The sequence below is a fragment of the Leptopilina boulardi genome, unplaced genomic scaffold (assembly GCF_019393585.1).
Source record: "Leptopilina boulardi isolate dan_hultmark-lab unplaced genomic scaffold, ZJU_Lbou_2.1 LbouV2_123, whole genome shotgun sequence".
NCBI lineage: Eukaryota > Metazoa > Arthropoda > Insecta > Hymenoptera > Figitidae > Leptopilina > Leptopilina boulardi.
The window spans coordinates 3,308,835-3,323,024 of NW_026137667.1; the positions used below are offsets into that span (position 1 = coordinate 3,308,835).

At 25.1% G+C, this 14,190-nt stretch overlaps 2 protein-coding genes across 4 annotated transcripts in view; one reads left to right on the forward strand and one right to left on the reverse strand.

The window, feature by feature from the left end:
• Positions 1-14,190, forward strand: part of LOC127291003 (dystrophin, isoforms A/C/F/G/H) — a 269,910-nt gene that overhangs the window by 220,098 nt on the left and 35,622 nt on the right. For all 3 annotated transcript variants that reach the window (XM_051319880.1, XM_051319879.1, XM_051319881.1), the window contains exons 42-43: positions 2,084-2,207; positions 5,019-5,185. In XM_051319880.1, coding sequence (XP_051175837.1) covers positions 2,084-2,207; positions 5,019-5,185 — 291 coding nt within the window. The remainder of the gene's footprint in view (positions 1-2,083; positions 2,208-5,018; positions 5,186-14,190) is intronic.
• The window catches only part of LOC127291026 (39S ribosomal protein L34, mitochondrial), a 456,612-nt gene that overhangs the window by 185,624 nt on the left and 256,798 nt on the right, over positions 1-14,190 (reverse strand). The window lies entirely within an intron of this gene.

The following is a 14,190-nucleotide window of genomic DNA, read 5'->3' on the forward strand; positions in this document are numbered from 1 at the left end:
TAGTCAGACTTGGAAAAACCATAATCAATTATTCTATCAGTAGAAAAAATAGTTTTTAGTCAGACATTTCAAATATTTTCGCAATTGTTCTATCAGTAGTAAAAATAAATTTTAGTCAGACGTCGAATTCCAACAATTTTATTAGTAGTCAAAGTTCAGCTTTAGTCAGACTTGGAAAATTATTATCAAATTTTAGTTGAAAAAATCAATATTAATCAGTTAAAATTTTCGTAATTTTTTTATCAGTAGTAAAAGTAAATTTCAGTCAGACGTGAATTGAATTCATTCTTATTTTAATAGTAGTAAAAGTTGAGCTTTAGTCAAACTTGAAAAATTATTAGTATCAGTAGAAAAAGTCGGTTTTTTTACAGACGATTTAAAATTCTTGCAATTATTCTATCAGTAGTAAAACTAAAATGCAGTCAGACGTGAATTGAATTCTTTATAATTTTAATAGTAGTAAAAGTTTAGCTTTAGTCAGACTTGGAATTTTATTAGTATCAGTAGAAAAAGTTGGGTTTTTACAGACGATTTAAAATTCTTGCAATTATTCTATCAGTAGTAAAACAAAAATTCAGTCAGACGTGAATTGAATTCCTTATAATTTTAATAGTAGTAAAAGTTTAGCTTTCGTCAGACTTGGAAAGTTATTAGTATCAGTAGAAAAAATCGGTTTTAATCAAACGATTAAAAATTCTCGCAATTATTCCAGCAGTAGTAAAAGTAAATTTCAGTCAGACGAGAATTCATTTCTTTCTAATTTCAATAGTATCAGTAAAAATTGAATTTAAAAAATAACATTTTATTATAAAAAACATTCTTTTAATTTTTCTATCAGTAGAAAGAGTCAATTAAAGTCAATGGTTACTTTACCATCTGCCATGGACGATTCGACTACAATACACCTCGAGATAAAAAATAAAACAAAACAAATGTTTAACAGTTTTGTAAGTAATGATTGTTAATGTCAAGGTAATTAAATGAATTTAACCTAAAGAAGCTTTTTGAGCCGATGACATGTAAGAAGGAGAGAAATTGAGAGAAAGAGAAAGAGAGAGAGAGAGAAAGAGCTTTATCGTCAAGGAGTATTATAGCTTCGAACGCATTAAACGTTCTAATATAAAGCGTAATGACATCGTAACTGTTGAAGAAAGATAGGAAGAATTTCTGAAACGACGTAGTTGCTGTTATTACACCTTTGCGCGCAAGAAAAGCACCCAGTGAACATTTACATTGCCATATATAGCAGATTCGCAAAGCAAACGGGGCAAAGTGAGTGCTCTTTCTCAGCGCGACTGGCGAACATAAATTTTCCGGATTCATTTCATTCGCCGCAGGTGCGAACGTGAACGAGGAGTCAATCAAGAATACGTTCTTCACAAAACCCCTTTTGCCAACCCTAAGCCACCACCTCACACCCCTCACCCCCCCCTCTCATACCTCTTTGATACTCTCGAAATTGTCCCCCAGCTTCTCCGCTTTTGCTCGTAAACGAAACTATTTTCATCCTCAACTTCTTCTAGAAAATGACAAAGACTTTCTTTTTTTCTAATTTTAAAATATTTTCCGAATTTTCAAAGTTATTTTTTAATAAATATAAAAATCGATTAAAAAAAGGATTTTTAAGAAATATTTTTTCTTTTGTAAAAAAAAAATGTATTATTAACCCCCTCGCGTTTCTAAGAGGCATGAAATATAAGTAAATTATGTGCTTTATCCACTTAACCTTTTTCAGTTCGCTACTTTCTTTACTAGGCTTAAATCTAATTACATATGCCTAGGTCGTTTCACGATAATTCTAAATGTCCTTTTCTCTCTCTCTCTTTCTTTTTCTCTTTCTCTGTGTCTCCTTTTTCTGTTTTCTAAAAGGATGCCTTTAGAGTTTACGGAAAGCATTTACTTTCAGAGACACTTTAAATTTTACACGATGTTTGAAGAAAGAAACGAGTGCACCAGAAAAGTGAAGATTTTCTTTAGTAAAAAAAGATTTTCTTTTTAAAAAATGCAAGATTCTTGAAAAATAATAATAATAGTGGCAAATTTTATATCTTATTTGAAATTTTCTTTCTAATTAATGTTTCAGGATGATCATCGTGGTTTTAGACGTCAACTTGAAGACAAACGACCCGTTGTGGAAAATAATTTACTCAGCGGTCGTCAATACATCGCTAATGAACCACCTTTATCGGACACGTCAGATTCTGAAGGTAAATTTACTTTACATTTTTAATTATAATTATAAATAAATATATTTATTTATTTATTTCAAAACTATATTTAGTAAATATTTGGAATTTAATATTTAATTATTATTCAAAATCAAATAATTTATTTAAATTTTGTAAAAATAATAATTTTTTTTTCTATTTTACGAAAGGGCAAATTTACTTTTTTCGTAAGCAAATAATAAGAATAATAACAAAATGAAAAAAAAATAATTATTATTCAAATATGTCTATCAAATAATTTATTTAAATTTTGTAAAAATTTTTTTTTTTCTATTTTACGATAGGGCAAATTTACTTTTTTCGTAAGCAAATAGGAATAATAACAGAAGGAAAAAAGAAAATAATAATGAAAAATAGTTCTTTGAAATAGTGGAAAATTTTTTATTTGATCTTAATTGAATTAATAGATAAGATGTCAATTCTCAAGATCAATGATGTTCTAGACACATAATTTAATTATAGATTGACAGAACTTGTAGAAACTAGTTGGTACCGTCCCATTGGACCACATAACTTGAAGACAGGACTTCTCGTTTTCTCTAGGGAAAATGCAATGTTCTCGTAAAGTTACTCTCTTGACATTTAGCCCCGTCGTATGTAGAATAACTTTAGTTGTACTTAGTTTCCAAAAATCGAGAAAAAAAAATCACATTTCTATATATATAACTTTTTCCCTCAATTTTTAAATTACTTTAGAGAGATTGAAAAAAAAATGTTTTTATCTTGATCAAAAAGTAAAATATTAATATTGACATAAAAATTTTTAATTTTTTATTCCAAAATATTTTTTTATAAAGCAGCGTTTTTATAAAAGTAACTATAATTTATTTGCATCAGAAATATGTTTAGTTCCTGCGTGAAGGCAACCCGACTACCTTGTCCGCAATATGGTGCAGTACGTGTAAAGGCGCATTAAACTCCTCTTTATATTTCTCATTTCTTTTTTTTAATTATTTTACAAATTTTTAATTTACATTTGAATTTTCTAATTTCTAATTTTTTTTTTACAATTCAATTGAAATGAAAATTTTTGAAAAATGATGAAAGTAAAAAAAATTTTTTGATTGTAGGTTTCATTTTTCTGTATTATAGAAAAAAAATTTTTACGCTTCTTTTAAAAGTCGAGTACATATATCTTTTTTTTTTTGAATTGATATTATATTTTCGTTGATGAGAAAAATTGATTTTCTATACCTATATATATATTTCCAACCGGAAGTTGTGTCATCGAATGTCAAACTTGTGACAAAATATACGCGCATTTATTTGAAATTCTTGCTTCAAAAGAGAAACTCTTTTTGGCACGTGCTTGGCAAACTAAATTGAAACTGTTGAATAGGACACTACTACTGCACGAACATCTAATTCAATTTACCAAAAAAAAACCATGCAAAATAATTCTGATTTCTTAACTGAAAATTCCTTTTTTTTTAAGCGCAAAAATTCGCACTCAGTTTCTATAATCTCGTTAACCTTTTTCTTTAATGAAAATGAATCCTCTTGAAAATTTTTTTTATTTTTATTAGAAGAAAAAACATTTTTTTTTTTCTAATTTTATTTTGAAATATTTTAATTATGTTACTATTTTTTATTTTCAAAAAAAAAAAAGGGAAAGAAAAGAAAAATACTCGCAAAGTTAGTTTAACATAAACCCGATAGTTTTATGCGGAATAGTTTTCTATGAAAGCACCAACTGAAAAGAAAGGTTTATAAATTGTCGAGGGTTTTGTAAAACTTATGCCTTTGACCCAGTTGCATCGTTCCAAGAGAGCTTCTCGAAGTTATCTCATTTGAATCCACTTCCCGAAATGTAAATCTCGGTATTGTTTTTGTATTTTTAATAATGAATTCCCTCGATTCTTGGATGGTAAAAAAATTTTTTTTTTTTTTTTTATTCACAAAAAAAAGTTTATGAAGTATTTTTTAATTTAATTAATATCGAGTCTTTTCCATCACTTTCCAATTAGAATAAAAATTCGCTAATTGTTCGAAATAAAAATTTTTAATTAATAAATAAAATTTTTTTTAATGTTTTGATTGAAAATTTTTTTGGAAACTTATATTATTTAGTTCTAAAGGTAAATTTTCTGTTTTTGTAAATAATAATATCGTTTGGTTATTATTAGCAAACTAATAATTACGATATGCAGAAACAGGAGTATTTTGGAGTGTACAATCGGTTACGCATATATATACGTTGGGAATTAATTGTCCAATGAATCACGCATCGTATCACACCTGACAGTTTTTACGTGCGTGTTTAGCATTGATAACGCCTACAACTGTTCTGGCTCTGTCCCTATCTGTTTCATGTTATGTTGATTTATGTTTATGGTATAGAACATACCCTTTAGCGATATTCAATTCACCAATCGTTTAACCATAAACATACATAGTCAAATACATATTATACTTTTGTCATCAAGAAATAATTCCATAGGTAAATAATTGTTCCACGTTTCTATAAACAATTTTGTTAATTTTTTTTTTATTTTCTCTAAAAGTAATTTTTGAGAAAAAATTATTAATTTTTTAATTAAAAAAAATTATTTATTTTTTAATAATTTTAATAATTGAAACAAAATTTATATTGGAAAAAGTAAATTTTTAAAATACTATTGAATATACAATTTAATATAACAGAATTTTATTTGAAAAAAAAATTTGTTTATGAATTATCGAATTCTTTCGATGAAAAATTTTAAGAGAAAAAAAATTCTTTTATTTTTAGTATCATAGATCACATATGACCAGTGGTATTTAATGGTATTGAATTTTTTTTTTTTTCAGCCGGTCGAGAATTGGATGGAGATTCGAGGGGTTATAGAAGTGCAGAGGAACAGGCCCGCGAATTAACGCGGAGCATTCGCAGAGAAGTGAATAAATTGTCTGAGCAGTGGAACGCATTAATTGAACGTAGCGATGCATGGAAGCGAAAACTAGACGACACCACCAATGTGAGTAAATTTCTTATATTGATTTTTTTAATACATATATATTTCGAAAATATATATTTAAAAAATATATATAAAATATATTTAAAAAATATATATAGAATATATATATAAAAAATATAGAAAATATATATTTGATAAAAATTGATTTAAATCGCACAATGAGGAATAATATAAAAAAAGAACCGTAAATGTCCACTTACTTTGGAATTGAATGAAAAATGTTGGAAAAAAAATAATAAAAAGGAGGGGAAAAAAAAGTAGGGAAAATTGGAAAAAAAAATTTCAATGGAAAAATGTAACTTCCAATAAAATATGTGGTATATATCTTACAAGGCTGATCGATTTATAGATTTGAAAATCCGTTACTATAGTTGATGCGAGTCACTCTCCCTAGAGTATACAGCTTCTTATGGATTTCATCTTTATATTTAAGAATGAAATCTGGGGTCAAATACATATATATAATTTGTTATATTCTTTTTTTTTTTTTTTTGCTTAAATTTACGAGATAATTTTTTCGAGGGAAAAGTGAGAGAAATTTTTTAGATTTAGGCAAAATAGAAAAAAGAAATTAAATTGAGAGTGAAATTTCGCACGCGTGAAATATATATTTTGCTATGTGAATCTTAACTTTTGGTGGGCATGAGCATATAGTCAAGGAGGTTAACGTTTAACTACGTGAATGGAATGCAACGCGTATTTCTGTGCATTATGCTCGTGAACATATAAGCGAGTTTACGATTGCATCTTGGTCACCCAGTGGGGCGCAAGGGTGCTTGCCATAGGGGAGACTGTATATGCGAATTACTCCTATGCATACCAATTGTCCGAGAATATACCTTTTACATATATATATATGATAGTACAACCTTAACAGACACACATTTAATAATAATAATTCCTACATGCATTTTCATTCATGAGAAAAACATTGTCTCTGAACATACGAATCTTGATCTTTAAAGACATTTTTTCACTTTGCTTTTTACTATTCATACTCACAATAGATTTTTTTTTTTTTAAGATTTATTCGTTAAGAAATTTAAATTCCATAAGAAGCGTTTTAATTTAACGCTGTGTATCGTTAAAAAAAATTTATTCTAAAAAGAATATTTCTATTCAAAAATAAAATTAGATTCTATTTTTGAAATTAAAATAATCTTTAATTATTCTTAAAAATAAAATATTCTTAAAGTTAGAGTATTGAATTAATATTGATATTGAAATTAAAATATATTAGAAATATTTTTTGAACCAAAAAATATTTTACGAAGAGAAAAAAAAAAATTTTCAAACAATAATAATTCCAAAGGAAATTAATTTTTAAATGATGAATTTTACATATAGAATGATAATTAAAAGAAAATATTGATAGAAACGTTAATTATACGAATAAAAAATCTTCATTTAAAAAGTAGTTGGGATTCAAATTATAAACGTATAGAAAAAAAACAATTTTTTATGAAAATTTTATTTAAATTGCATTTATAAAAACAAAATAATATTCAAAGAAATCTTAAATTTTTAAAATAACCCACCGTAATTAGTTCATTGAAGTACAAATTCAGTGGAAAAAATAAATTCCAAAAAGAAAAATGAATACCGTAAAGGGTTTTATTTTTATTAAAAATATTTTTTCTTTTTTGTGAAAATATTTTTTGAAAAATACGAATTTTAATGCTCATTTATTTTTTTTTGCAATTATTTTCCATATATTTAAAATTGTATAATAAATCTTTTCTAAAGAATAAGAAAAGAAAATATGCACAATTCTTTATATAAAATATTCTTACAATCGTCTGCAAAAATATAAATTGTAGTAATTTTTTTTCTCTTATAAATTTTCAAGTTTTTTTTTTGAGACTAAAGAATGTAAAGAATCGCGTATATTTTTTTTTTTTTGTTTCTTAGTTGAAAGATGAGAGACCATTAGTCAGCATTTTCATATTTATGCTCTGAACACATTTTAAAGGGAATAATTAATATTTAGTATATTTATTCAAGTATATGTGTGTGCTATAAATTCAATTGCTCTTTAAAGTGATGAAAAGTCAAGGTTCTTTTTTTTTTTTGGCAAATTCTCTCTTGCTTATTTTTTTTTGTGTCAACATTTTAGAATTTTTTTGTCTTAATTAAAAATGAAAATTATATTTTCTCACCCAAAGACCCATCTGCTTGATACCTTTCTTCCCAAGTTGGCAATTATATTTTTAATTTTGTCCGACGTATCATTCATTATCTTGACATTTTCTACTTCTCTTTTCCATTTATACGTGATATTCGAATAGTAGAGAGCGCATCGTTTTTCAATAATTCGCCAAACTTTTTACTAAAGTCAGTTTGATTAAATTTCAGTTTTATTTAGCAAAAAAAATTCATTTTTTTTTAGAATAAAAATGAAATAAAATAATACAACCGGAAAAGAAAATTCCTGAAGGAAAATTTTAAGAGGACATTGATTACCGAATGAATTTTTATTATTCCTTTTGTTTTGTCATTGCTTTATTTTTGCTCTTCTTTTTTTTTTGTTCGAGTTAATCAACTTTTTTTTTTCCTTTTTTTACTGGGCTGTATAAAAGCTTTCGACGCTACTCATCAAGTAAATTAGAATGAACAGCTTCCTGTCCATTAAAGAAGTTCCAATGAAGCATTAATTAATTGAGAAAATGTGCCTTTTAACTGAAAATTCTTTTTTTCTATTCTGTGTATACCACTATTTATAATATGAATTTTTTTTATTTACCAATTTTTAATTTCTAAAATAATTTCCCAACTTTTTTTTTTATTAAAAATTAATCCCCCACAATATTTTATATTAATTCCAATAAAGCTTTTGAAATAATTAAAGTTTTCTATATAGAGAGAAAAAAATGGGGAATTAATAAAACTCCAAAAATAATCGAGAGAGAGAGAAGGAATAATAAAAATAGAAAAAAAAGAATGAAATTTTGATTTGATATTTCAAAATCCTTTGATTAGTTTCAATTCTCGTAAAGAGCATAAAATATCGTGGCATTGGATTTTAGCTTTGAATGTTGTTTAAACTTTGATTCAAATATTAAACAAGCCATTGGTGATTTACTATAGAGAGAGATAGAGAGAGAGAGAGTAGGTATATATAGGGGCTCGTCTACTGAAACAGCGTGGTTAGATATGCAGAACAGACAGTCGGTTAACTGGGCCAATCAAAGGATGTTACCCTTTCAGCACTTCCGCCAACATAAACCCTGCGCGCAATAAATGAATAAATTTAACTTCTTTAAATTGAAATTCTAAAAAAAATCCAGATAACAAAATTTCTTTTTCTCTTCATTTGGTTATAATCTAATTAAAGATGGTTGGTTCAATAAAAATTTCTCTTCTCTTTATTTTTTTAATAAATATTTTTGTTAATATATTTTTTTATAAAAAAATTTGTTCCAATTTATCCTCTTTCGAAATATATTACTGTTTTTGGGTTAAATTAATTTTCCTAGCCATAATAGCTCTATAATCGATATTGATAGCACAAGCTTTTGAACAAACGCGTATTTCCTGTGACATTAATGTGTCTGGCAGCAACATCATTATCAATCTAAATTCTGACGAGTTGGAGGTGAGAGTGGTGAGGGGGGTGGGTGGGGGGGTGCTTTATCAGTCAATTAGAAGGTACTCTCTAATTAGTTAATTAACAAGTAAATTTGCCCTCAATGAATTATACCAAGGGTCTAGTTTACCATTATAGAACCTCAACTGCTTATATGATATGAAGATTTATCCTCGCGATGTTATATGTACTATGCGAACAATTTTCTATAAAAAAAAAAAATTTATCTAAAAATATAACTTTTATAAAAAATCCTATTTAGTGCCTATAAAATTTTTATTCAATTTAAATAAAATTTATTTAAAGAATAAAATTTAGTTAAAGAATAAAATTTAGTTAAATCAAGTATTTATGCGAAATAAATATATTTATTCGGCAAAACAAAAAAAATTCCCTGAGATAAAGGAAAGCGAACAGTAATAAATAAAAATTTTTAATTTGAAAAAATTATAACAGCTCATAATTATTTTTTTTTTGCAATATGATTTTTAAAAGTGAGACTAAAAGGCAGAAATAACTTTGAATAAAATTTCTCTTTGCGCAGCTCATAAGAAAAAACTATTTTAAAAAAAAAAAAAAAGGAAAAAAAATTTTTTTAGAAAAATTCAAAAGTTAGAAAAAGAAAAACTGCGCGAAAATTAAAAGAGATCTCTCTTGAGCATTTGAGGTGCATAAGCACGTGTTGAAAGTTATTTTTAAAAAAATCAACCAAGAGAGAAAGAGATGGAAAAATTAAAGCTAATTTAAATTAAAAACTATATAGAGAGGAAACAGCCACTTACTGTTCGCCGCTCCTGTTTCCGTATATCAAAATTCATCCATGCGTTAAACATGCTTTTCACTCACCGACGCGACGTCCAAATATATATATATATAGTCAAAATTTCGGTTCAACGCATTTAAAAAATATTTTTTCTGAAAAATTCTTTCGTTTACGTAGGCCAACGTAATAAACCTTATCTTTGTTTTGATAAAAAAAAAAAAAAACGATAAGGGACATTCCGCTGAGATTGCCCTCTCGCGCGCTCGCCATTCTCTCTTATCTATATAATAATAAAGTTACTGTCGATCATATTCAGATATTGCATAACTGTATATCTAAAAAAATGAAATTTTTTTTTTAAATTACAAAAAGAAATTTTTAAAGTGCGTTTTTTTTGAAAAAGAAAAAATAATTTTAGATTTTTTTCGAAAATTCACAGAAAATTAAAAGGCATTAAAATAAGCTGCAACACTTATTATTTTAATCCAATTTTGCTTATTTTAATCCATTTTGGTATTGAAATAAGTAAAATTGGATTAAAATAATAAGCGTTACAGCTTATTTTAATGCCTTTTAATTTTCTGTGTTATCATTAAATTGTTAATAAATGAAATTAAAATATTACAAATTAGCCTCAGGACTAGAAAGATGTTTGATTATGTATATAATTTGAATTAGAATTTTGTGATGTTTATCATTTGAATTAAATGAGGTTCGTTAAAAACCTCCATTGTTTTCGTGTGTTACTATAACAAAAGAAAAGAATTAAATTTCGTTCCAAGACAACGACCACACACTTTCGGATTTGATTTCATCATTCACTTTGCTGAGATTGCTAAAAAAAAAATTTTATAATCAATGCGATATGCTAAACTTTTCTCTCCACTCTTGCAAAAGTTTATTAGCATTCATTTTGGCGCAAATTAAGCAATTTTAAAGCCTAAATTTTTTGTCATTTGAAACAAATTATAAAATATTTTCTATCAATTCTTTTTTACTCTTATAAAGAAAATGAAAAAATTTTTTTTTACCGATCGCTTTGTTTTATATCGATGGAGAATTTTTATTATCTTCTATCTTTTAACCGTCTTTTGAATAAATAAATCATTTGATGAAACCTTCATAAAAGTCGTGCGCTAAGGGAACATCTTACCGGTCACGATTTTAGAGAATGTTTTCGATTCACGATAAAATCGATAAGTTCTTCAATATTATACCTTTATACAGTTTTCTTCTATTTTTTTTTTATAATTTCAAGAAATAGAAAAAAAACAGTGTCTCAGTGTCAGCCATTATTTCGAAATAATTTATATATAGTGACATTTATGGAGTATTAAAAACTTTGTTTTCACCTAAAGAAATATTTGGTATTTTTAAAGAATATTATTTTTTCTATTTTTTTTTTTTTTGAATTTTTTTCACTGTAAAAAGAAATAAGGTATTAATTTAATACCGACTTTAGGTACACAGAAAATTAAAAAGGCATTAAAATAAGCTGCAACGCTTATTGGGTCAGAATTTCTCAAACGGATCACCTAAAATTCAGAAATTTTTTTTTTAATCAAAAATCATTTTTTTGACTCCTTACATGGTAAAAATAAGTCCCTGAAATTTTTAGGTCAAAAAAAATTTTTTGTTAAAGTTATAAACAATTGAAATTTTTTAGTGTTATTTTAAAAAAATTTTTTCTCGAGTTCCTGTTCACCAATTAAAAAAAAAAAGGGTTTTTCTCGTCTTAAAATGTAGTTTCTAAATATAATTTTTATTTTGAAAAAATTTGATATTTAATAGATTTTTATATTATTTATTTATAAAATGTTATTAAAAAATAGTGTTCTTGACGTCCTACAGAAAATTAAATTTTTTTTTTTGAATTTCCCACACAATTTTGTGTAAGACACCGTTGAGAAAAAAAATGAGACTAATAAAAAATTTCTGACTATTAGGTGATCCGTTTGAGAAATTCTGACCCTATTATTTTAATCCAATTTTGCTTATTGCAATCCATTTTGGTATTAAAATAAGCAAAATTGGATTAAAATAATAAGCATTGCAGCTTATTTTAATGTCTTTTAATTTTCTGTGTTATTTATTAAAATTTACTAAAAATAGTAATCTTACTAAATAAATTAGTAGTTTTCGATTAACTTTTAGTCAAAAATTACTATTTATTTAAATCATTATTTATTAAAATTTACTAATTGAAATAGTAGCCAAACTAAATAAATTAGTAGTTTTCTACTAACAATTAGTCATTTTTTAACAAATTTTTAACTAATTGCACAGAAAATTAAAAGGCATTAAAATAAGCTGCAACGCTTATTATTTTAATCCAACTTTGCTTATTTTAATCCATTTTGGTATTAAAATAAGCAAAATTGGATTAAAATAATAAGCGTTGCAGCTTATTTTAATACCTTATAATTTTTTGTTATACCAAATTGTCATTTGGTTCTATTTTGATACCTAAAATCAGTACTGTTTTAGTACTTACTTTTTACAGTGTTAGTTTCTTGAAAAAAAGAAATTTTTTATTAGATTTATTTGGTGTTTATAGGATAGAAACTTTTTTTTCATGTTAATAAATAAAAAAATAAAATATTAAAAATTTGATTGGTGTGTTAAGAGATTATTTGAATTTTATAGTCCTCTTTAACGCAGGAGTTTTAATCAAGACGTATATATGTGCAGAGGTAAATATATATGCAGAGATTACTCGGAACATTAATTTAACTGCCAAATTTAGTTGAGAATATTCTAAGAATAAGAAATGCATTTAAGAACAATTTGTAGCAGCTGTTGCCAGGGTCATCATTCAGATCTCAGAATAAGAATAAAATATAAAGTAGTTGAGAAGGACGCGTTTCACTTCCATAGGCAATTTATATACATATATATATATATATTGAGTGTCAGTTTGGGTAAATTGCACTTATCTTGATATCGTTTTGCCTCATAAAATAATCGATTTCCTTCGAAGTCAATTTCAAATTGAATATGTATATATATATAACTCGATCCCATGGAAAAAAAGGGACATTAAACCTCCATGTTAATGGTTAAATGAATATATATTTTATTTCACATTTAATTTAACTATCAATTTCAATCTGCGTGCAAATATATGCAATACATATATATATATAGACGTTGATGATAACTGACAATTTCAAACAATTACGTATGATAAAGTTAGAGCATATAACATTAAGTCTAATGAGACATCATTTTATAAAATGATTTAATGCATATATTATAATATTTTATAGGCAATTTAATATCATATAAAATGATTTGATGCATTACTTTCTATAGAAAATTTGATGCATAAATTTATTTATTTATTTTTTATCTCTGATTTTTCTAAGCGAAATATTTATTATGTTTAATAAATAATAGAAAAATTGAAATTAGAATTTAAATAGTGTTGTTTTTTTTGGGTGTGAAAAAAATAAGGAGAATGACGTTTAAAACAGTCTATGAAACTGCTGAGGTTTGAGTACTTTATAAAGTTATAAGTCACCTCATATAACAACTCTCTCAGTTACGTACACCAAACTTAAATCCTGTAATACTTTTGTGAGGCTGTAAAGTAAAAGTTAAATCTCTCAAGTTTTTTTTTTTTTTTTTTTTTTTTTTTTGAACTTACAACGGATTTGTTATAATGATATTTATGGTCTTAAATTAAAAAAGTTATTTCCACGTGCCACAAAATTGTCACAAACTTTAAAAATCTCTTCTTTTTTTCGGGGGGATAAATTTCTGTATATTTTTCAATTTTTTATTTTGTTTTCTATTAATGTCTCTTTAAAAAGAAAGGGGGTTTAAAATTTTTGTTCAAGTAATTTATACTAAAAACAGAGAAAAAAATTTATTTGCTTCATAATAATTGGTTTCTTATTATCAAATTAATATTTATTATTGGACCACATAATTATTTATTTAAATAAATATAAATAAAATATAAATAAAATATAAATAATAAATAAATAATATCAATTAAATAATTAATAATCCAATTAAATATTTATTTAGACTAAATATTTTTTTATTTTATAATCAAATAATTTTCATTTTAATCAAATAAAATTGGAATCATTTCTGTATTTAAAATAAATATATCTTTTAATTAACTCAAATAATAATAATAATTGTTGAGTCAATTAAAAGATATTTATTTAAATTTTTTTATCATTATCAGTTTAATGAGATTAGAATAATAATTAGCATTTTCTACTTCTGGATATTTTTACCCATTGTTTAATTAGCAAAGTACTTTTTTTTTTTTCATTTATTAGCGAGTGAAACTTCAAATGAAGCTTATTTCAGCTGAACATTAATTTACATAAAAATCACAATTATCATTAAAAGAACAAGCAAATAATAATTACTATTAGAATTATTAAATTATTTTGAATGAAAAAAATTTTTTTTAGTGTAATTAGTTGTTTGCTAATGAAATAATTAGTAAAAATATACCACTAATTAGGAATCGCTAAGTACTACTACAATACCATTAAATTGATAATAATTAAAAAAAATTAAAAACTAATTATTAATTCAAAGAAATTTTTTAATAATAATTTAGAGAGAGAGAGAGACTCTAAAAATTTTGACGAAACTGGATTTGAAGCCTTGTATATATAATTATTAATA